Source organism: Leptodactylus fuscus, chromosome 5 (genome assembly GCF_031893055.1).
Source record: "Leptodactylus fuscus isolate aLepFus1 chromosome 5, aLepFus1.hap2, whole genome shotgun sequence".
Classification (NCBI taxonomy): Eukaryota; Metazoa; Chordata; class Amphibia; order Anura; family Leptodactylidae; genus Leptodactylus; species Leptodactylus fuscus.
The window spans coordinates 18,925,920-18,947,330 of record NC_134269.1 but is presented as its reverse complement, the minus strand read 5'-3'; the positions used below and the strand labels follow the sequence as shown (position 1 = coordinate 18,947,330).

Below are 21,411 nucleotides of genomic sequence, written 5' to 3'. Positions count from 1 at the left end.
CACTGTCAGGGCTCCTAGGAACCTATCTATAAAACATAGTGTAGAACACTGTCAGGGCTCCTAGGAAGCCATCTATACAATTTCTAAGTCTCTACGGCAAACACAGCCAAGGTTATGTCAAAGTGAAAAGTGACATTATTATATATTTTATATATACATATATACATGTTCCTCTAATATTATATCTAACATCATACATGATCTTTTCTACAAGTCTCATCGGTAGTCTATGCACTTATCTCCTTATTAGCGTCTGTGGGATGTCTCCAGCTCCCTGTATGGATTCCTAGTGAGGCCTGGTGTTTGGTTCTATTATATGGGCACTGTACTTGGGTCTATTATATGGGCACTGTATTTGGGTCTATTATCTGGGCACTGTATTTGGGTCTATTATATGGGCACTGTATTTGGGTCTATTATCTGGGCACTGTATTTGGGTCTATTATATGGGCACTGTGTTTGGGTCTATTATATGGGAACTGTACTTGGGTCTATTTTATGGGCACTGTATTTGGGTCTATTATATGGGCGCTGAGTTTGGTTCTATTATATGGGCACTGTGTTTGGTTCTATTATATGGGCACTGTGTTTGGTTCTATTATAGGGGTGAACATGGTCCGCAAGGATAGATGCATACTTGTGTTGATCCATCGTGCCTTCCACAATGATGAGTGCACCCAGATGGCTGATGACACGTGCCTTCTGCCATTGGTTATTTAACGTTGACGTCAAAAGTAGGCGGTGGTCACATTAATATGACTGGACTGTGTATATAAGAGCTATAATAAATGTGACCACACAACAGACCAGCAGAGCGGCGCTACAAGACACAATACATTTTATTAGAACCGATTTTGTGCAACATTTACAAAAATGTAAAACAATACAAAGCACGTGAATACAAAAGTCAACACAACCTCAGCAGCCGTGTTCAAGGGCATGTGTCATACTGCTACACCTGTCACAGAATGGCGCAGGATACACCGTATACCATCATATACAGTGCGGCCTCAAAGGTTAATTCTGTGCCCAGTGAAGGAAGATGAAGCACATATATCCAGGTATATACAGCACAGCGGGCCCTCAGTGTGACCGATCAGTATAAAGTATTTCATGCTTCAAAAAGACAACACTCCTGGGAAATACAAGGAACATGGCTGACACCTGACAACCATATTCACACACTCTCGCAATAGGCACAGTGAGGGAGCTGGAGAGAGCTGGAGGGAGCACCAGTAGTCAGAAGGTGGGGAGGGGGCTACCCAGAAACCATAACAAGACCCAGAATGGGCCCCGCACACAACCAGAGCTCCACGAATAATACCGCATCTTTATTAAAGTCCATAATCCACTTCATCCCTTCACACAGCCATAGAGGTGAATGAAAAAAATCTTCACCACTTGGTGGGGGGGGGGGGGGTGAGTTATACAGATAGTGCTGAACTTAATGGGAACTGTAAATGTTTATAAGCAGAGAGCGCTCCCTAGTGGCAGGCAAACACATTACCTGGTCACGGAAACCATATTCAGCTTCTGATTCTCTTCAAAAGGCTCCAGGATATAAAATCTGACTGCTGCAACCGCATGCAAAGGCCTATGTACATAGAAATAAGAGGAACCTGCACGAGCAACATATGTTGTAAACTGCAGGGTGTGCTACATTATTTTTTTATTATTATAAATATTTTCCCTGCCCCCAACCTTCCTGGATGACGTGTGTATTGTATATTCTATATACACTGCAAGATGCCTTCTACTGTACTGACAGTCATCCAGGCTGAGAACATGCAGTATGAGCTGCCCAGGGAAAGGTAAGTGAGAACACGTGTCTACCATTAAGTGATATAATACTGCCCTGTATGTACAAGAAGATAGCTATTACTACTGCCCCCTATATACACAAACATAATAACTATAATACTGCCCCTATGTACAAGAATATAACTACTATAATACTACCTCCTATGTACAAGAATATAACTACTATAATACTACTCCTATGTACAAGAATATAACTACTATAATACTGCTCCTATGTACAAGAATATAACTACTATAATACTGCCCCTATGTACAAAAATATAACTACTATAATACTACCTCCTAGGTACAAGAATATAACTACTATAATACTACTCTTATGTACAAGAATATAACTACTATAATACTACCTCCTATGTACAAGAATATCACTACTATAATACTACTCCTATGTACAAGAATATAACTATTATAATACTACTCCTATGTACAAGAATATAACTACTATAATACTACCTCCTATGTACAAGAATATAACTACTATAATACTACCTCCTATGTACAAGAATATCACTACTATAATACTACCTCCTATGTACAAGAACAGTAGTTATATTCTTGTACATAGGGGCCAGTATTATAGTAGTTATATTATTGTGCATTGGAGCAGTATTATAGTAGTTATATTCTTGTACATAGGAGTAGTATTATAGTAGTTATATTCTTGTACATAGGAGCAGTATTATAGTAGTTATATTCTTGTACATAGGAGTAGTATTATAGTAGTTATATTCTTGTACATAGGAGCAGTATTATAGTAGTTATATTCTTGTACATAGTAGTAGTATTATAGTAGTTATATTCTTGTACATAGGAGCAGTATTATAGTAGTTATATTCTTGAACATAGGAGCAGTATTATAGTAGTTATATTCTTGTACATAGGAGGTAGTATTATAGCACTTATATTTTTGTTCATAAGGTACAGTATTACAGTTTATTAGTTTGATTTATTTGCCATAGTACATATTATTATACTAGCTATACTATTGTATATAAGATGCAGTATTGTAGCAGTTATAATACTGCCTCCTATGTACAAGACTATAATTACTATAATACTGCCTCCTCTGTGTGAGTATATAGCTATTATAATACTGCTCCTATGTATAAAAATATAACTATTATAATACTAGCTCCTATGTACAAGAATATAACTAGTATAATACTGCTCCCATGTACAAGACTATAACTACTATAATACTGCTCCTATGTACAAGAATATAGCTACTATAATACTATTCCTATGTACAAGAATATAACTTCTATAATACTGCCCCCTATGTGCAAGAATATAACAACTATAATACTACTCTTATGTGTAAGAATATAACTATTATAATACTACTCCTATGTACAAGAATATAACTACTATAATACTACTCCTATGTACAAGAATATAACTAATATAATACTGCCCCCTATGTGCAAGAATATAACAACTATAATACTACTGTTATGTGTAAAAATATAACTATTATAATACTGCTCGTATGTACAAGAATATCACTACTATAATACTACCTCCTATGTACAAGAATTTAACTACTATAATACTGCCCCCTATGTACAAGAATATAACTACTATAATACTACTCCTATGTACAAGAATATAACTACTATAATACTGCCCTCTATGTACAAGAATATAACTACTATAATACTACCTCCTATGTACAAGAATTTAACTACTATAATACTACCTCCTATGTACAAGAATTTAACTACTATAATACTGCTCCTATGTACAAGAATATAACTACTATAATACTACTCCTATGTACAAGAATATAACTACTATAATACTGCTCCTATGTACAAGAATATAACTACTATAATACTGCTCCTATGTACATGAATATAACTACTATAATACTACTCCTATGTACAGAAATATAACTACTATAATACTGCTCCTATGTACAAGAATATAACTACTATAATACTACCTCCTATGTACAGAAATATAACTACTATAATACTGCTCCTATGTACAAGAATATAACTACTATAATACTGCTCCTATGTACATGAATATAACTACTATAATACTACTCCTATGTACAGAAATATAACTACTATAATACTACTCCTATGTACAGGAATATAACTACTATAATACTACCTGCTATGTATAGGAATATAGTTGATATAATATCGCCCCTTATATATATGAATATAATAACTATAATACTGCCCCCTATGGCAAATGAATAAAAGTATAATAATACTGCTCCTGTGTACAAGAACATCTGCTACGCTTATAGAAAAGTATAGAACTACTACAGTGCTACCCCTGGAGTTGACCATTATTTCATCATATGTGCTTTTGCTGATATAGAAGTATTACTTGGTGTATAGATGCGGTATATACTGTATATACATAGGTGCTAATTCCTGTGGCACTGGATTTAGAGAACTACAAAGCATTGGCTGTAATATATTACCGGATAGAGGTGAGCGGACGTGGGCCATGTGGAGAGGGGCGCTCGGTGCTCAGACTATGGCTCACCCTTCAGCTTCCTCCAGCTCTTGATAACAGTGGTGTTGCGGGGGGGTTGTCTCCAGGTCTACTCTTTGTAGGCTGGGGACTCATACTTGGCTGGAGATACAGTTTGAGGGGATCAAAACATCAGGGGTTACAGGAACAAGACACGGAGGAGGGTCAGGCGACATCGGTGGATGAACTTCCAAGATCCTATTAGGATGAGACTGAGGGATGATGTCACAGTCACTTGTACTCTAGAAAGATATGAAAGGAATCTCGCTGTCATGGCGGATTTTACCATTTAGTAGCATTAGCTGACAGACCACTCAGAAGCACACAATAAGGGCAGCCATTTTGTTGGTTAGCGTGAAAGGGGACACTATGTGTGATATCACAGAGGTATCTATTATGTGTCTGGGCCATTGTACGTAAGTGTTAAAAGGGTTCTTCACTTCCTAATATTGGATATATATGTGGGGTCTGACACCACCTCTGGAGATCAGCTGCTCTGGGACGAATTTTGGTAATGTTTGCTTGTGAGATAACCCAGCATCAGTATTAGAAAATGGACAATCCCTTTAAAGGGATTCTACCATTAAAATCGATTTTTTTTTGACAGTCACACGTAGGAATAGCCTTAAGAAAGAATATTCTTCTCCTACCTTTAGATGTCTTCTCTGCGCCCGCGTTCCATAGAAATCCCGGTTTTCCTCGGTGAGCAAATGAGTTCTCTCGCAGCACTGGGGGCGGGCCACAGTGCTCAAACAGCATGGGGGCGTCCCCAATGCTGCCAGAGAATTCTCCAGCTCTGCCTCCATCTTCTTCAGGATTGGCCATGTCACGCGTCTTCTTCCGTGTAAGCGGCCATTTTTCTTGTGGCCGCGGGCATGCGCAGTCGGCTCTGCCCGAAGTCTAGCAGTTTGACCCCCAGCGCCGGAAGAAGATGCATGAACAGGCCAATCCTGAAGAAGATGGAGGCAGCGCAGGAGAGTTCTCTCGCAGCTTTGGGAACACCCCCAGTGCTGCGAGAGAACGCATTTGCATACCGTCAAAAACTGAGATTTCTACGGAACAGTGGCGCGAAGAAGTCATCTAAAGGTAGGAGAAGAATAGCCTTTCTTAAGGCTATTCCTATGTATGACCAACAAAAAATTTAATTTTAATAGTAGAATCCCTTTAAGCCCTGTGTATTTTGTTGATGTCACTGTATCTCCTCTAGGATGCTTCCTGTAGATGATGTCATCACTAACCAATCACTTCTGCCCCTTCCCGCAGTGTGACATGTTGTGTACGGGGCATTACCATATGGTGAGCACCAGGTGGCGCTTGTTATCTAAATGGGTAAATGTCATTTCAGGTCACAAAATGGCTTCCTTCACAGCAAGCAGCCCCCTCCTCAGTGTCCTGTGTTATCAATAGACAGGCGCCCTCCTTACCTTCACCACACCTAACTTTTCACATGCCACAGGTAGAGGGTTTTCGGCCTCAAAGACGCCCTCCTGGTCCTTCTGTATCATGTCGCCCTCTTCTGGTGAGGAGCTCCCAAAGTTATTCAGTACACAGGTTACCTGAGATGAGAAGAGCAGGGAGAGGTTAGAACATGGACATCTCTCTCTACTTTACACTTGTCATCTTTTACAATGTGTCCCAAAAATGTTCCTAAACATGACACTAATCTTGGGGATTCGCCCCTTTAGTCCTCGTGTCCTAGACACCACACTATTGTCTTTTCAGGTTAAAATTCTTTCTGCCACCACTAGGGGGATATTCATTACACATAGACTTATTATCAAGGCCAATGCATGCTGTATGCAGCCAGCTCCCCCTAGTGGCAGGTGTAGACAACTAGAATCTTGTCATTTAACTTCACACTTGTGTTAAGGGAGACAAGAAAGAACCGTGGACCTATTTAGGTGAAATACAATTACTTTGTGTACTCTTCATGACAGGCTAGATTATTTGTGGCAGCTGAGTAGATGTAATTCTATATTAATGCCCCAGACATCAGATATCACATAATCCCCAGATGGATTAGAGCTAGACGTAACTATTCACAGTCAGTCCACATTCTGGAAGGGAACGGTGTTATACGTGACCCTTTATGAACCAGAGGAAATATTAACCGGGACTATCTGAGGTCAGGAATATATAAGACTAGACCTAGATGTCTACCTGTGCCGCACCATGGCACATGGCTTATACTATCATATTACACAGGAATGCTATACATGAAGGTGCTCATTGTAGTGGTAAGATTCACACCAATAAGAAAGGTGCAGAACATGAAATCTAAGGTGTGTTGTGCAATTAGTAGTTGTACAAGTAGTCAAACAAACAACTCATAGACTTCTATGGGAGAGTGTTCAGAGCATGCTCTATGACTTCTAGGGAAAGTAACTGGAGCATGCTGTCTGACTTCTAGGGGAAAGTGTTATGAGCATTCTCTATGACTTCTAGGGGACAGTAGTAGGAGCATGCTCTCTGCCTTCTAAAGGAGAGTGTTGTGAGAATGCTCTCTGACTTCTATGGGAGAGTGTTATGAGCATGCTCTCTGACTTCTGTGGGAGAGTGCTAGTAGCATGCTCTCTGACGTCTATGGGAAAGTGTTGTGAGCATGCTCTCTGACTTGTATGGGAAAGGGTTATGAGCGTGCTCTCTGACTTCTACGGGAGAGTAATAGGAGCATGCTCTTACCTCTACGGCAGAGTGTTATGAGCATGCTCTGACTTCCATAGCAGAATATTGTGAGCATGCTCTGTAACCTGTGTAGAGATCACTGTACAAGGAGCGATAGGAGGAGCTGGATTGTGTCTATCACCTAATGTTACCAGTGTTATCCTATGTTATCTACCCACAGCTGTGTAATAGTGGTATTACCTTCTGTTATAACTCCACCCCTTTATGATAATAAGGTGACAGCTGCCCCTGCCCCCATTGTACACAGCACATGCTGAAAAGTGACAAGATCTCTCTTCCCGGGCATTACTAGCCAATCCCAGATTCTTACCAGGAAAACAGCGATGGCTGCTCCGGTTATGGTGCCGGCAAGAACGTCCCTCCAGTGGTTACGATATTCAGCCACACGCAGCAAACACAGGAGCCATGAAGGGGACAGCATGGCCAGGCACAGGGACGGCTTCACCAGTCTGGAACCCTTCACTTTCAGTACAAGGGTGACGTACATCTGTGGGCATCAAAAAGTGATCAATAAGTGTCCTGGTTACCAGTCTGCCCTGTATATCCTACTTAGGCAGCACTGTGCAAAAGTTTTAGACCAGCGTGAAAAAAGTGCCATAGAAGGATTAATAGTTTATTTTTGTCCATTATGAAGAAAAGAGAAATCAAATCCCATCAATATTTGGTGTCACCTTTACCCTTTGGAGGAGGAGTCTCGGCCCCCGCAGAGTCCTGAACTCAACATCCTTCAGTCTGTCTGGGATTACGTGAAAAGACAGATGGATTGGAGCAAACCTACAGCTACAGAAGATCTGTGCTTAGTTCTCCAAGATGGTGGGAACAAACTCCCTGCCGAGCTCTACCAAACACCGTCTCCTAATTCACACCTGCCTAAAACTTTTGAACCTTACTGTATATGGGAGGTTAATCGCCATTATCCTGATCACTTCTTCCACTTGTCTTGTGCTGCAGACTTATCAGTGCCGGGTTCATCATATTCATGCCCTAATACATTTCCACTTGGTACTGTGATGAGCAAGGACTCGCTGGTATACCTGGTTATATCTCTGGATCCGGGCACTGTATACCACTATTGGCGGTCACCACCACGTAAAGGCGGTATTACATGGCTAAGGGATAAGTCTTGTAGAATTAATATAACCGGATCTGTTGACCCTACATCTGCCCTGACATACCAAAAGTGTTGAGCGATCGGGAAAGATCGGATCCCGATCGGTGATCGATCGTGATCGGCTGGAAAATGATCGGAAATCGGATTTTGAAATCTCAAGATTGGCTCAACCCCACTGTATATATAATATACAATTAGGGTTGAGCGATCGGGATCGGGAAAGATGGGATTCCGAATGGGCGGTCGAGCAAATTTCACGATCGTGATTGGCTGGAAAATGATCGTAAATCGGATTTTAAATTCGATCCTGAAATCGCAAGATTGGCTCAACCCTACTTACCAACCATCTGCCTTCTTTTTCCTTAATGGGAGATGTTAAGAGATTAGTGTAAGGGAAAACACTGAGCAAAAATTTTAATTTTGTAAGAATAAAATTGAAAAAATTACATGAAAGTGACTACAAACAAGACATGATGAAATAAGCGCGATGACCGGGACTGACCGTAGTGTAGACTGCAGCATACGCCCCGAGAGCTGCTGGTTTGGAGGGAAAAGCTTTACGAGCCTCGTTGATGAGATCGGGGTCTCCATTGCAGGCATAGGGTGAAGATATATACTGCATGTGAGACTTACATCCGAGGGCGGTGTAATTGGGCCGACAGACAGACAGGAAGTGAGGGGCCTGGTTACCGGTGACTGTCTGGACAGCGCCAGCAAAGATCACGGTGCAGAACAGACCAAATGAGAAAAGTCCTAAGACGAAAACAAAGAAGACGATCAGTCTTGTATCGTATGGAAGCGCCCCCATGGTGACCTCAGGACACAGTGACCCCACAGCAATGGTGTTTCCATAGGAGATTCTGCTATTACAACAGTGAAGGAGTCTACTTTCGAAGACATTACTTGTCCGAGAAGATCACGCTATATGGAAGCAGTTGTCGAGAAAGTCTCACCTTATTTCAGGAGACCCTTATCCAGAAGAGTAGGCCCATATGTACCTTCAGCCCCCTACATAAAATGATTTAGTGACCCAGCCTCCAACAATCCCTAAAAATATACCATATAAATGTGGGTGTCTTCTACTGGACCATTATTGTGTCAGAACTTGGGCCCACCTGAGGATCTTCTGGTTCTCTGGTGGGCCAGTCCAACACCGCTAGCCATCGGAGCTTGGAGTTACAATTCTCTGACAGGTCATTGAACTGGAAATCTTACCTAAGATCCTGACAATACGTCGCAGAAGAGGATTGAAGAAGCAACAATCTCCGCAAGAGATGATCTTCTCCCTACTACTCCAGCGTGGATTGATCAGGACCGTGGACACTTCTCCCAAAAGGATCTGTAATCGGAAAACACCTCTTAAGACTGAGTCAAAATGGCCGTCTTTGTGTCTGAGTACACATGTATGGGCTTGTTGGACATCACATAGTTCAGTATTTTCCAGATTGACTTCAGATTTACTTCTCAGGAGCTTTGGAAACCAATGGAGCAGAGTTCTGAAGACCAAACTGGGTATGTAGTACCTTCACCATTGCCCTGATATGTATGTCTATGTACTGTGTCTCCAACTCTCATATTGTATAATAAGAAGCATGATTTTCTATTCAGGACCGCTGGGTAAGAATCTCATCCGTCCATAGGACATTCTCCCAGAAGCTTTGTGGCTTGTCATCATGTAGTTTGGTTCTTATTACTTTGGTCAGATTCCAGTTATTTCTGTGACCATTGTGGGGTTTTTCTTTCATTAAACGAGGGCGACCAACAATTTTGTCCACGTGTGTATGTACAGATAGAATATAAACATCTATGGAGGTTTCGGCTAAATTGTTTTTAAATTATCACAATGACCCAACATAGTAACGATAGAAGAACAATATCTTACACAATGGAAAATTCTAATCCTTTGATGTTGAGGAGGAAAGTGCAAGAAAGTATGAAATGATCTTTTGGCTGCCTGGGGCATCCGAGCGCAGACACAATAACCGTGTCCGTGCGCAGCCATTCTGAGCCCCTGCTGTCACCCTGTCTTACACTGTCATGTTAGATTACCATTATGTGACAGATTATCTGCTGGAGTAGAAGGTCTACAATCTACAGAGTCAATGTATGCACCAAAAGAAGATCTACCTACCGTGAGGACTGGCAGCACGGTGATCAGCGGGTACAGGAGACGTGGAGGGGCTCGGCTGGCACTTTCAGGACCCGGATAAGGTTTGGACAATGTACTGTCATAGCAGAAGAATCCCTGAGAGTGGACAGGGAAGGTGTCCGTGTACTCAAAGTGGTAGGACAGGATGACTGTGCCGGCCATAAGGACAAGCTGGAAATAGAACATCTTGTCAGACAAGAAGGGAACAAGGGCAAAAGACAAGGAGGGAGTCAAAGGAAGAAGGATGGATGTGAGGGTAATGCTAAAGTGCAAGAAAGACTGAAGAAGACAATGAAGAAAGACAAGCGAGAACAATGAAGAGAAGAAGCAATATATGGAAGACAGAAAGAGAAGGGACGGTAGGAAAGAGGAAATGTGTCTACTGGTGGTGGTGGGGCGACGAAGACAATGGATGGAGTTATGAATTAAAGGGTTACAACCAAATACAAATGAAATAAGGTAGATGACCGATCTAAAAAGGATAACTTTATAGGGAAATCTGAAGTCAGACCAGAGGTAAAGAGCTGTAGGAGGGAGCACAAGGAGAAAGACCAAGTGGTAAGAAGGGTTAGAGAGAGATATAGAAGAAAGAGAAGTGAGGAGGACAGAGAAAGCAAGAGACGTAAGGGAACTGCAAGAGGAGATCGAAGAGCTACTGAAGGACCCTGAAGCGCTCAACACTCCCGTCACATAATTTTATGTCTACCACTCCCATCATCATGTCACATCCCGCAAAGGCTCCACCAGCCCATCGCATCATATCACGGATGCTTCACTTTCAGTACATCATGTCTCACCATCTACAATTACATGCTATCTTGTTATATAGCCTCCACCATATCTGATCACACATCTCCACCATATCTGATCACACGTATTCACCATGTCTGGTCAGACATCTTCATCACATCTGATCACACATCTCCATCATATCTGGTCAGACATCTTAATTTCATTTGGTCACACATCTCCACCATATCTGGTCAGACATCTTCCTCTCATTTGGTCACACATCTCCACCATATCTGGTCAGACATCTTCCTCTCATTTGGTCACACATCTCCACCATATCTGGTCAGACATCTTCCTCTCATTTGGTCACACATCTCCACCATATCTGGTCAGACATCTTCCTCTCATTTGGTCACACATCTCCACCATATCTGGTCAGACATCTTCATCTCATCTGATCTCACATCTCCACCATATCTGATCACACATCTCCACCATATCTGATCACACATCTCCACCATATCTGGTCAGACATCTTCATCACATCTGATCACACATCTCCACCATATCTGATCACACATCTCCACCATATCTGGTCAGACATCTTCATCTCATTTGGTCACACATTTCCACCATATCCGGTCACCCATCTCCATCTTATCTGGTCACACATATCATGTAAGTTCTTAAGGGTTTCCCAAGCGGGAATTGTTTAAGAGACATGTTTACGGCAGCATCTATATGGGGCATATGGCTAGCACCATATAGAGTGGCATATAAATCGCACTATATATGGGAGGTCATGAGGTTTGCAGGGGGACATAGATACAGCCATGAGTCTTTGTGGATGAATAGCTATTTTGTCTTCATGTTGACAAGAATAGAACATGTTTTAACTTTGGGCCCCGCCATCCCAGTACACCATGACATCTGAACAGGTTTGACTGGTGTTCATATTGGCAACGTATGTGTTATGTACTCTCATTATATTATGAACCATAATTTCTAGTATAACCAAATCATATCACAGGTTCCCCACTACAACTATATTATATGGGTCTAACTTCAGATGCATCGTGTCACAATTCCTCCACCGCAAACACACACACATATATATATATATATATATATATATATATATATATATATATATGCACTGGCAATACAGTACCCAGCATATTACCTCTACAAATAAGAAGCATGGTATGAAGGAGACACTGCTCTTAATCTCAGGCTCATGTGCCACCATGTGTGGAGCTCCAGAACAACCTGCAGAAAAATAGAAGTAATAAGATGTGAAAGATCCAGGTCACTGTAATATGAAGTCACATGGTAATGATTGGCCCAGGAGCCGGGTTACTGTAATAAGATGTTACAGGGTAATAAGAGGATCAGGAGCCGGGTTACTGTAATAAGATGTTACAGGGTAATAAGAGGATCAGGAGCCGGGTTACTGTAATAAGATGTTACAGGGTGATAAGAGGATCAGGAGCCGGGTTACTGTAATAAGATGTTACAGGGTAATAAGAGGATCAGGAGCCGGGATACTGTAATAAGATGTTACACTGGGGTAATAAGAGGATCAGGAGCCGGGTTACTGTAATAAGATGTTATAGGAGTAATAAGAGGATCAGGAGCCGGGTTACTGTAATAAGATGTTACAGGGTAATAAGAGGATCAGGAGCTGGGTTACTGTAATAAGATGTTACAGGGGTAATAAGAGGATCAGGAGCCGGGTTACTGTAATAAGATGTTACAGGGGTAATAAGAGGATCAGGAGCCGGGTTACTGTAATAAGATGTTACAGGGTAATAAGAGGATCAGGAGCCGGGTTACTGTAATAAGATGTTACAGGGTAATAAGAGGATCAGGAGCCGGGTTACTGTAATAAGATGTTACTGGGTAATAAGTGGATCAGGAGCCAGGTTACTGTAATAACATGTTACAGGGTAATAAGAGGATCAGGAGCGGGGTTACTGTAATAAGATGTTACAGGGTAATAAGAGGATCAGGAGCTGGGTTACTGTAATAAGATGTTACAGGGGTAATAAGAGGATCAGGAGCTGGGTTACTGTAATAAGATGTTACAGGGGTAATAAGAGGATCAGGAGCTGGGTTACTGTAATAAGATGTTACAGGGTAATAAGAGGATCAGGAGCCGGGTTACTGTAATAAGATGTTACTGGGGTAATAAGAGGATCAGGAGCCGGGTTACTGTAATAAGATGTTACTGGGGTAATAAGAGGATCAGGAGCCGGTTACTGTAATAAGATGTTACAGGGTAATAAGAGGATCAGGAGCCGGGTTACTGTAATAAGATGTTACAGGGTAATAAGAGGATCAGGAGCCGGGTTACTGTAATAAGATGTTACAGGGTAATAAGAGTTTCAGGAGTCGGTTACTGAAATAAGATGTTACAGGGGTAATAAGAGGATCAGGAGCTGGGTTACGGTAACAAGACATTACAGGAGCCGGGTTATTGTGGGAAGATGTAGTACCCTGTAGATCAGGGCAGTAAGAGGCCCAGGCAGCATGAACCATTTTGGGGAAATAATATGGGAACTGAGATATGATGGGTAATGATATGATGTGAATTGGTTTGGAATTTATGAGATGTTCTGACATTATATGATGACAATCCCTGGTAATATATGTACCCCCTCCAGTCCCCGTCTTTGCACAGACCTGCTGGCATCGTGCAGATATTCCCCCTCCCTATCACGCTCCGGGATATCAGCTCAGAGGGAGGAGAGACAGCTGGCTCCCTTATCACAGTCTTCAAGAAGAAGGGTTCGGAGACAGCGGTGGAAAACACAAGGAGAGAAATGACGATATTGGGAAGAATAATAGGGCAGCAGAACGTAATAGATGAATAGGGGAAGAAAACAATATGGAAATGGAAAAAACATCAAAAATACAAAAAAAAACACTAGAGGCAAAAATACCCAGAAATAAGGAAAAAAGGGGGGGATAATGATCTAAGACAGAAGATCGGGGGAAAGAAGGGAGAGTAGGATTAGGACGGACAATGAAGGGATGAGGAAAAGAATAGTGTGATGGAGGGAAGAGGAGGAGAGTAACAGCTGCTGGGGGCTTATTAGTAGGCTGACGGCATATGCTGTGTGATCATAACACCCACCTCTCCATACCTGAGCCCTAACACAGCAGTATCACCCCCTACTGGATGTCTCAGGAAATGCATGTTTGATAGTGGAATCATCAGAACACGTCATAGTGTACACTGTTTGGTTATATACAACAGCTTTAGATTGTAGGATGCTATTATAGATGGTAAGGCTCCCCCCACCCCAAACACACATACACACAGGGATATCATCACATAGAGTATCTTTATTCTTAGTAAAACATACAGACATATGGCATGCTACCAATATCTGATGGCTGGGGGTCCCACATCTGCAACATTCCCCACTCAGGAAAGTGAAGGTTGTAGAGTTAACATCCTGGAGGTCCCCAGTTTTGTCTTACTTACTTCAGTTACTTATATAGCACCAACATATTCTGCAGCGCTTTACAGACATTGCTAATCTACATTCCCTATCAGTGCGCCTTTGAAGTGCGGGAGGAAATTGGAGTACCCAGAGGAAACCCGCGCAAACACGGGGAGAACCTACAAACTCCTTGCAGATGTTGTCCTTGGTGGGATATGAACCCAGGACTCCAGTGCTACAAGGCTGCAGTGCTAACCACTGAGCCACCAAATTGCCCCTCACCATTTTAATCCATAATTCTCAATTGTCCCTGAGCTACGTCTCCATTTCATTCACTAAGAAGCAGGACCATGAAGGACCATAAACAACCCCTGAACAGTACTAATGTGAAGACATTTGGGTGAGATAGAAAACTTACTTTTAGCTGCAGGGTGCCAGTGTCTATGTCTCTGCTTCCTTCCCATTCACCTGCTCCTTCTTCCCCACTCTATAAAGTTGTACGGGCAGCTGTAATCTGGTCTACTTGTGAGCTGACAGTCCATCTACTTAAACCCTCTTCCTCCTCAGCCAGGTGCCTGTTATTTGGTTGTACATAGTGAGGCTTCTTTATCCTGCTTGCCTTCTGATTTTGGCTTTGATGTTACATCTCAGAACTTTTACTGGAGATCCACTGGTCTCCTGATTTTAGCTCTTACGTTACCTCCCAGATCTTGGTTTGGACGTTCACTCTCCTGATTTATCCTCCTGGTTCTGTTCTGCCTTGTTAGGTATCATGGGTAAAGGTTTGACTTCAGTGGAGCGTTTATTTCTTGTTCCAGTTTCTATGGTGATAATTTGGACCCCAAATTCCAGACAAATCCATCTGGCGCTGGTGAAGGCATTTGGCTGTCTGGGATCTATCTATTATCGCTAGTTCTACTGCTCACTGTTTTCAGCCAGTTCCTGTAACTTCTGATATTTGCGCCATAGACTCTATTATAACTCCAAATATGTATTTTAATATTTTTTTCCGATTTTTGCTTCATAATAAATGTTTATTTCAAAATTAAGATTTTTTAACTTTTGATATTTTATTTTTTACTTGAACATATTGGAATATCTGAGGTGCGTCGTAACCCTCTTACAGCAACATACCCGCTATTACTGGACAGCCCCTTACTTAAGTCCCTCCACTGGGGTTCTGTCACTTTTTGCAGGTACTGGGCTGCAGTGTGCAGCCCAGTTTTTGGGATCTGTCGGGCATGATGTTTGAATGGATCTTTACCACGGTGTTTTTGTCTCCAGCAGGGTGGTCCACGGTTATCTGGTAATCCCCTGTATTGTGGTTTATGCCAAGTATTAAGATACTGGAGAATGCAGAGTCAATGTTCTTCCTCTTTGCAGCAAAGCGCTTGTAAAAACTGTAATACAAACTTACAACGTGGAAAATGGCTGTCACTCCAATTATCCAACCTGCTGAAGAGGCCGGAATATCCTGTCAGGGTTTATCATTTGTGAGAAGGTGACAGGCACAGTGCCGGAGTCCCGCTATATCAGCCCTAGATTTCTGACTGATGTGTGGTCCCGTGCGGGTCTTGAATAGGCTTCAGCCAGATGTGAGTCCTTGGGCCAGTATAGGCTGCAGAGCCTGCACTTCAGGGCAGATCCTGGGAGCGAGAGGAAGCGGCTGGGTCTGTCCTGACACTGTGAGTCTGGTGAGACTGTATTGCGCTATCGTTTACTCGTGTGGTTATTAGTAAGCAACACGTACACTTAGTATTTTATTGTTTAGTTAGTGTCCACCACTACCTTCCCCACATATGGTACTTTGGATGCAGGTAACCCAATTTAAACAGTCTTAAAGAAACATACACCCATTTTTTTTCCCCTTGCCTTTGTCCTGAGTGAAGGCTGCAGGAGAGATTAAAAAGGAGACTGCCAACATGGAGGACTTCGTGAAACAGTTTGGACAGGTCATCTTGCAGCAGCAGCAAATGTCACAGCAGGAACAATCCCAGATGGAAGCTGAGAGGTGTCAGCACTAAGCGCAGGCACACCAGTATTAGGTGAACTTGCTGCTTATGCAGAAGCTGATGCTGCTCCTGACAGTACTTGCCATAGACGAATACGGAGGGGGGGGGTGGACTGTTCCTCACCTCTCAGCGTCATGGCTGGGCGGTAAGGAACACCGCTCTCACAGTACAGGCAATAGACGCTACTATGAGGAGGAGATTCCTGACAGACTGTGAGAAACGCCCTTCTGACACTGAAGAGCTACAGTACCGGAGCCGATAGCTCTTCACCGGGGACACAGAACGGGAAAGCGGATAGTGAACTGAATTCAGCGCACTGTCTGCTTTCTAGCAGTGTATTACACCGCATTTGCCCCAGGACGTGAAAGGTCCTCTTTAAGGGGTCCTTTGGCTAACACTTTTAGAGCTAGTTCACACGGGGGCAAGGAGGCGGATTTTGACAGCAGATTTCGCCTCAAAATCCGCCTCCATACAATGGTGGTCTATGGAGACCACTAGCGGCTGCCCTTTCTTCAGGCGGATTCCGCGGCTCAGCAACCTCCGGAGTCCGACCATTCATTAGAGCCCACTCTGGAGGGGGAAGTCGCGACAGTCATGGCAGGCGGCTCCCCGCGTCACTCTCGATGCCAAAATCCGCCCCCCCCCCCCGTGTGAACGAGCCCTTAGGGTGCCCCTAGCACCCTTACAAGGCCGTTTTCTGCAGTACTTTGGGAAGGGGGGGGTACTCTAGCTAGTAATCTAATGGGGGGCTGTGACTAACCATCTTTGGGGGCACTTAGACTTGTGTTCTGGGGGTTACTGTTATTGACCCTCATTTATAGCACTTTAGGTTGGCACTCTTACAGGGTCACTATGGCTAGCACTTTGTCTATACAACTATATAAAGCCATGACCATTGGCGGCCTCTCAGATGGCGGACATTACACTGACACATTAGATTAGAAGCCGTTGCTCCTAGCCAGACTATTTTGCCTTAGCCGGGCTTCCGTAGTCCATAGGTCATGCAGACACCCTAGTAACAGTTACTATGCGAGCCGTGAGCACGTCATTGGCCCAGCTTAGCGCTCCGAGACCAATCACTGAGAACTACCTGGCGGTGACGTCACTGACGAGGAGCGATCACATCGCAGGGAACCCGGAAGTAGCTGTCAGTCGCTCTGCTGCTCTTAGACCGTGAAGTAGAGGAGTGACAGGTACAAGGGGGCGGGGGCTGACGTTATGACGTCACTTATTTACACTCATGACGTTATTTTCTGGGTGTTTCTTTCCTATTCTGGAAGCTTTTCCAGGCTGGCTGGGATTTGTAGTCCTTCTTTTCTGTCCCTGTTGCTGGGGCTGCTCTGTAGATGGAGCTGACATGTACAAGGTGCCACCATTACTCTGTATATACCTTCTATGTGTCAGTCCAGTCTACTTCAAGGGGGGCTCCATCTCTGTGATTGCCACAGAGATTGGGGGGGAGTGACAACTGCCATAGTGTCCCGGTGATGTCCCATACACCGCCATTGTATCACAAAATGAACTGCTTGTCCCAGCCCTCTGCTTGCTGTCAGTGAGTATGGACATTGTATGTGATGGTGTGCAGCAGACACAGCTGCAGGGCTTGTTACACGGGCATACACCGACACATTGTAACGGTCCATCAGCAGTGGTATCATGTCTCTATCCAGTATTGGACATGGCGGGGTGTATATAATTAGTACATCCAGGCAGTGTTGTGGCCATGGGCCTGGTATACGGTATATAGCGCTGCTCCCTCCTTATCTGTTGGCTGATATTCATGAGCTCAGATGACTCAGCATGGACAGGCTGCTCTCCAGATAGGAGGGTGTAGGGCGATATATACTACTACTACTACTACTACTCCCATCATGTCACAGTGATAACGCTTTGTACTGTCTTTTACTGCAGGATGTCGGTGGAAGGGGACCCCGGGAGCCTGGTGAAGGTGGTCTACCTGCTGGTGCTGTCGGCATCGTGGGGCATGCAGTGCTGGGTGACGTTTGTAGCAGGTGACGGCGTATACCATGTATCTCCAGATAGCCAAAGGAATAATTGTTATAGCCACCAATCCCAAAGTGGATAAGGATGAGCCATCAGTATTTAATCTGTGGGTCCAACAGTTAGACCCTGCACAGATCAGCTGTTCTAGCAGCCGAAAGCTGTTGCAGAGGATGGGGAGAGCGGAAGCAAAGCAGTCTGCTCCTATGTAGGCAGCGCCATCCACCACATAGTGGCGGCTCCATGGAACTCCAGCTCTGCTCCTAGTAAATAAAGAGCTGATCTGTGTGGGGTCTGGGTGTCTCCACATATCATATACTGATTGCTTGTCCTGTAGATAGATCATCAGTATGACACATTCATTAGGGGCCTTAACACCCCTTTAATAAGGAGTGAGCTTTGTGTGATATGGTGGCGGTGTCATACCCGTCTGCTCTCTCTGTAGGCTTCGTGATGATCAGGGGGGTCTCCCGGCATACATTCGGATTGGTGCAGAGTAAACTGTTCCCCTTCTATGGCCATATTGTCTTGTGCTCCTCCTTCCTGAACCTGGCCATATACGCAGCGTACCATCCTCGGGAGCTGCTCTCCCCCTCGGAGAGTGTGCAGGTGAGTGCTGTGTATATATGGAGACCTAGGAGTGTGCTCACAGCCATCTCTTCTGTTCTGCCATATATGTTATGAGGTGATATAACGTAACTCACATAAGTTGTCTCATCTAGACAGATCCAGTCCATGTGCCCCAATAAGGTCTAAGCACGTTATACAGAGTGGTGTTTTGTTTTTGTTTTCTTCTCTCTAATAGGCAGAGGAAGCAAACATCAGTAAGTTGTGCACTAGTGAATAGAAATGTGTGGGCACCAACAGGTCCACCCCAGTATCCACCAATCATGGGGTTTCAGGAGCCAATCCTCTTCTCTGATCATTAGGGGTTAAAGATAAAGCACACCCAGAGTAAGCTGTTAAAGAGGATCTGTCATGTCCTGGGGCACAAGCGGTTTTATATACTGATAGAAAGCCGACAGTGTGCGGAATTCAGGGCACTGTTGGCTTTCCCATTATGTACCCCGGGCTGGAGATATCGGTGCCGTTATCGATGTCCGCCCACTGACCAGCTGTTTGCAGTTGAGAGCAGCAGCTTTATCATTAATAGGGTTGTGTAGGACTTCGAAAACATGAACATTGATGTCACTTCTTGAGAAGAAAGCAGCCCCGTTCTTCAAGTCCTGTGCACCCCTTTAACAAGCATTGTCAATCAGAACTGTAGTACCGGGCACGACCACTACAAAATGTATAGCACTGTGCCTGGTAAACAAATAAGATGTCCCAGCACCTGATTGTGGTGAGGCAGACATCAGACCTCCACCGGTTTTTATATTGATGTCCATCAGTATTAACCCCTTAAAGCTCTGCGCTGTCCTATTACATCGCGCTGAGTGTATAGATAATGCTCAGTACTGTAATAGTACAACACTGGCATGCTGTGGGCACAGGATCTGCAGCATTACTTCCGCTTCTCGGTTGCGCTACATAGCTGAGGGCTGGGACCTGCCGCCAGAGTTGAAAGTTGCTCCAATCAATGCAGAGAAACAAAATGCAAAAAATTATCATAGAATGGTGTGTTATTTCACACGGATCCCCAAAACACATAATGAAAAGCTAATAAAAACATCATATATACCCCAAAATGATTAAAATTGCCCCCTAGTGAAAACCCCTTCATCCATCGTGTTCTCTTTCTATCTATCTTGCAGATTGGTCTCTTCTTCATCTCGCTTATTCTGTCTGCCCTCAACGCTCGCTGGTTCTCTCCAGCCACGACCAAAGCCATGTTTAAGATGCAGGACATAGAGCGTGAGCATGGCCTGGGGGGAGAGATTGGGATGAGCTCCAACTTTGAGGGGTATAAGTGGCTGCGGGAGAAGGACCCCAAATACCAGGCCCTGAGGAAAACCTTCATGCGTTATCATGGCATCTCTTCTCTCTGCAACTTGGTGTCATTGCTGTGTAATGGCGCTAACCTTGTATTTACCGCCCTGCTGCTGCAGTCAATATAAGATGTCTGCAGGACGTACCCCGGACCCATGGGACCAGCAAGAAAGCCAAGCAACGTGGCGGATTTTCCACTTTTATATTTCCAAATCAATTGTTGTTAATTGATGTGAATCCTCTGCTTCTCTGTAAATTTGTAATGAATAAAATGTGATATTTTTATGAAACACTGTCATGATGTGTCCCTTAATAATAGTTACTACCCCTTTATTCTCATACTCTACATATCCTATCCTACTAATATTATAAAATTTGTGTGAAAGTTTGTGTGTTTGGATGTTTGTTCCTCAATCACGCAAAAACGGCTGAACAGATTTGCATGAAATTTGCCACATATATAGATAGGAACCCAGATTAAAACATAGGCTACTTTTTATCCTGGTAAAAGACGTCATTACACGACCGCAGTGAAGGAATTTAGGTTCACAAAACACTAAAGGACCTGTGATGACATCATCACAGGTCCTTGAGCCCATTCTAGGATAGGATCATGCTAGGCAGTGGGGGTAGCTACATGCTATTTTGTGGGCGGAGCTATATAGGATGAAGCTGGACAGTGTGAAAGCTGAAGAAAATGGAGTCTCATAGAAGATCAGGAGACTACAGAACATGCAGTCTGTATGTGGGCAAGAGGAGTATCTATTTGGACTCCTCAGACCAAAACACAGATTTCCACTGGTCTAATGTCCTGTCCTTAGCAGTGGTTTTCTAGCAGTTATTTTACCATGAAGGCCGGCTGCTGCACAAACTCACCTCTTAACAGTTGTTGTAGAGATGTGTCTTCTGCTAGAACTCTGTGTGGCATTGACCTGCTCTCTAATCTGAGCTGCTGTTAACCTGCGATTTCTGAGGCTGGTGACTGTGGAGCTGTGTATCCACCTGACTTCTGCACAACAC

At 43.5% G+C, this 21,411-nt stretch overlaps 2 protein-coding genes across 3 annotated transcripts; one reads left to right on the top strand and one right to left on the bottom strand.

The window, feature by feature from the left end:
* Positions 1 to 4,119: 4,119 nt before the first annotated feature.
* Positions 4,120 to 13,918, bottom strand: PLPPR2 (phospholipid phosphatase related 2). Of its 2 annotated transcripts, XM_075272562.1 has the most exons (8): positions 13,683 to 13,918; positions 12,181 to 12,266; positions 10,248 to 10,436; positions 9,332 to 9,455; positions 8,619 to 8,869; positions 7,316 to 7,492; positions 5,745 to 5,876; positions 4,120 to 4,562 (listed from the first exon to the last, which is right to left on the bottom strand). In XM_075272562.1, the coding sequence occupies exons 1-8, from the start codon at positions 13,690 to 13,692 to the stop codon at positions 4,413 to 4,415; spliced, it is 1,119 nt and encodes a 372-aa protein (XP_075128663.1). In that variant the 5' UTR covers positions 13,693 to 13,918; the 3' UTR covers positions 4,120 to 4,412. The 2 variants fall into 2 exon arrangements, with proteins under 2 accessions (XP_075128663.1, XP_075128664.1); XM_075272563.1 differs by lacking the exons at positions 12,181 to 12,266; positions 13,683 to 13,918 and having other exon boundaries at positions 10,248 to 10,515.
* A 3,660-nt stretch (positions 13,919 to 17,578) lies between these two features.
* TMEM205 (transmembrane protein 205) lies at positions 17,579 to 20,681 on the top strand. Its single transcript, XM_075276057.1, has 4 exons — positions 17,579 to 17,654; positions 18,373 to 18,473; positions 18,908 to 19,071; positions 20,217 to 20,681. Exons 2-4 carry the CDS (start codon positions 18,374 to 18,376, stop codon positions 20,517 to 20,519), a joined length of 567 nt encoding a protein of 188 aa, XP_075132158.1. The 5' UTR covers positions 17,579 to 17,654; position 18,373; the 3' UTR covers positions 20,520 to 20,681.
* Positions 20,682 to 21,411: the final 730 nt, after the last annotated feature.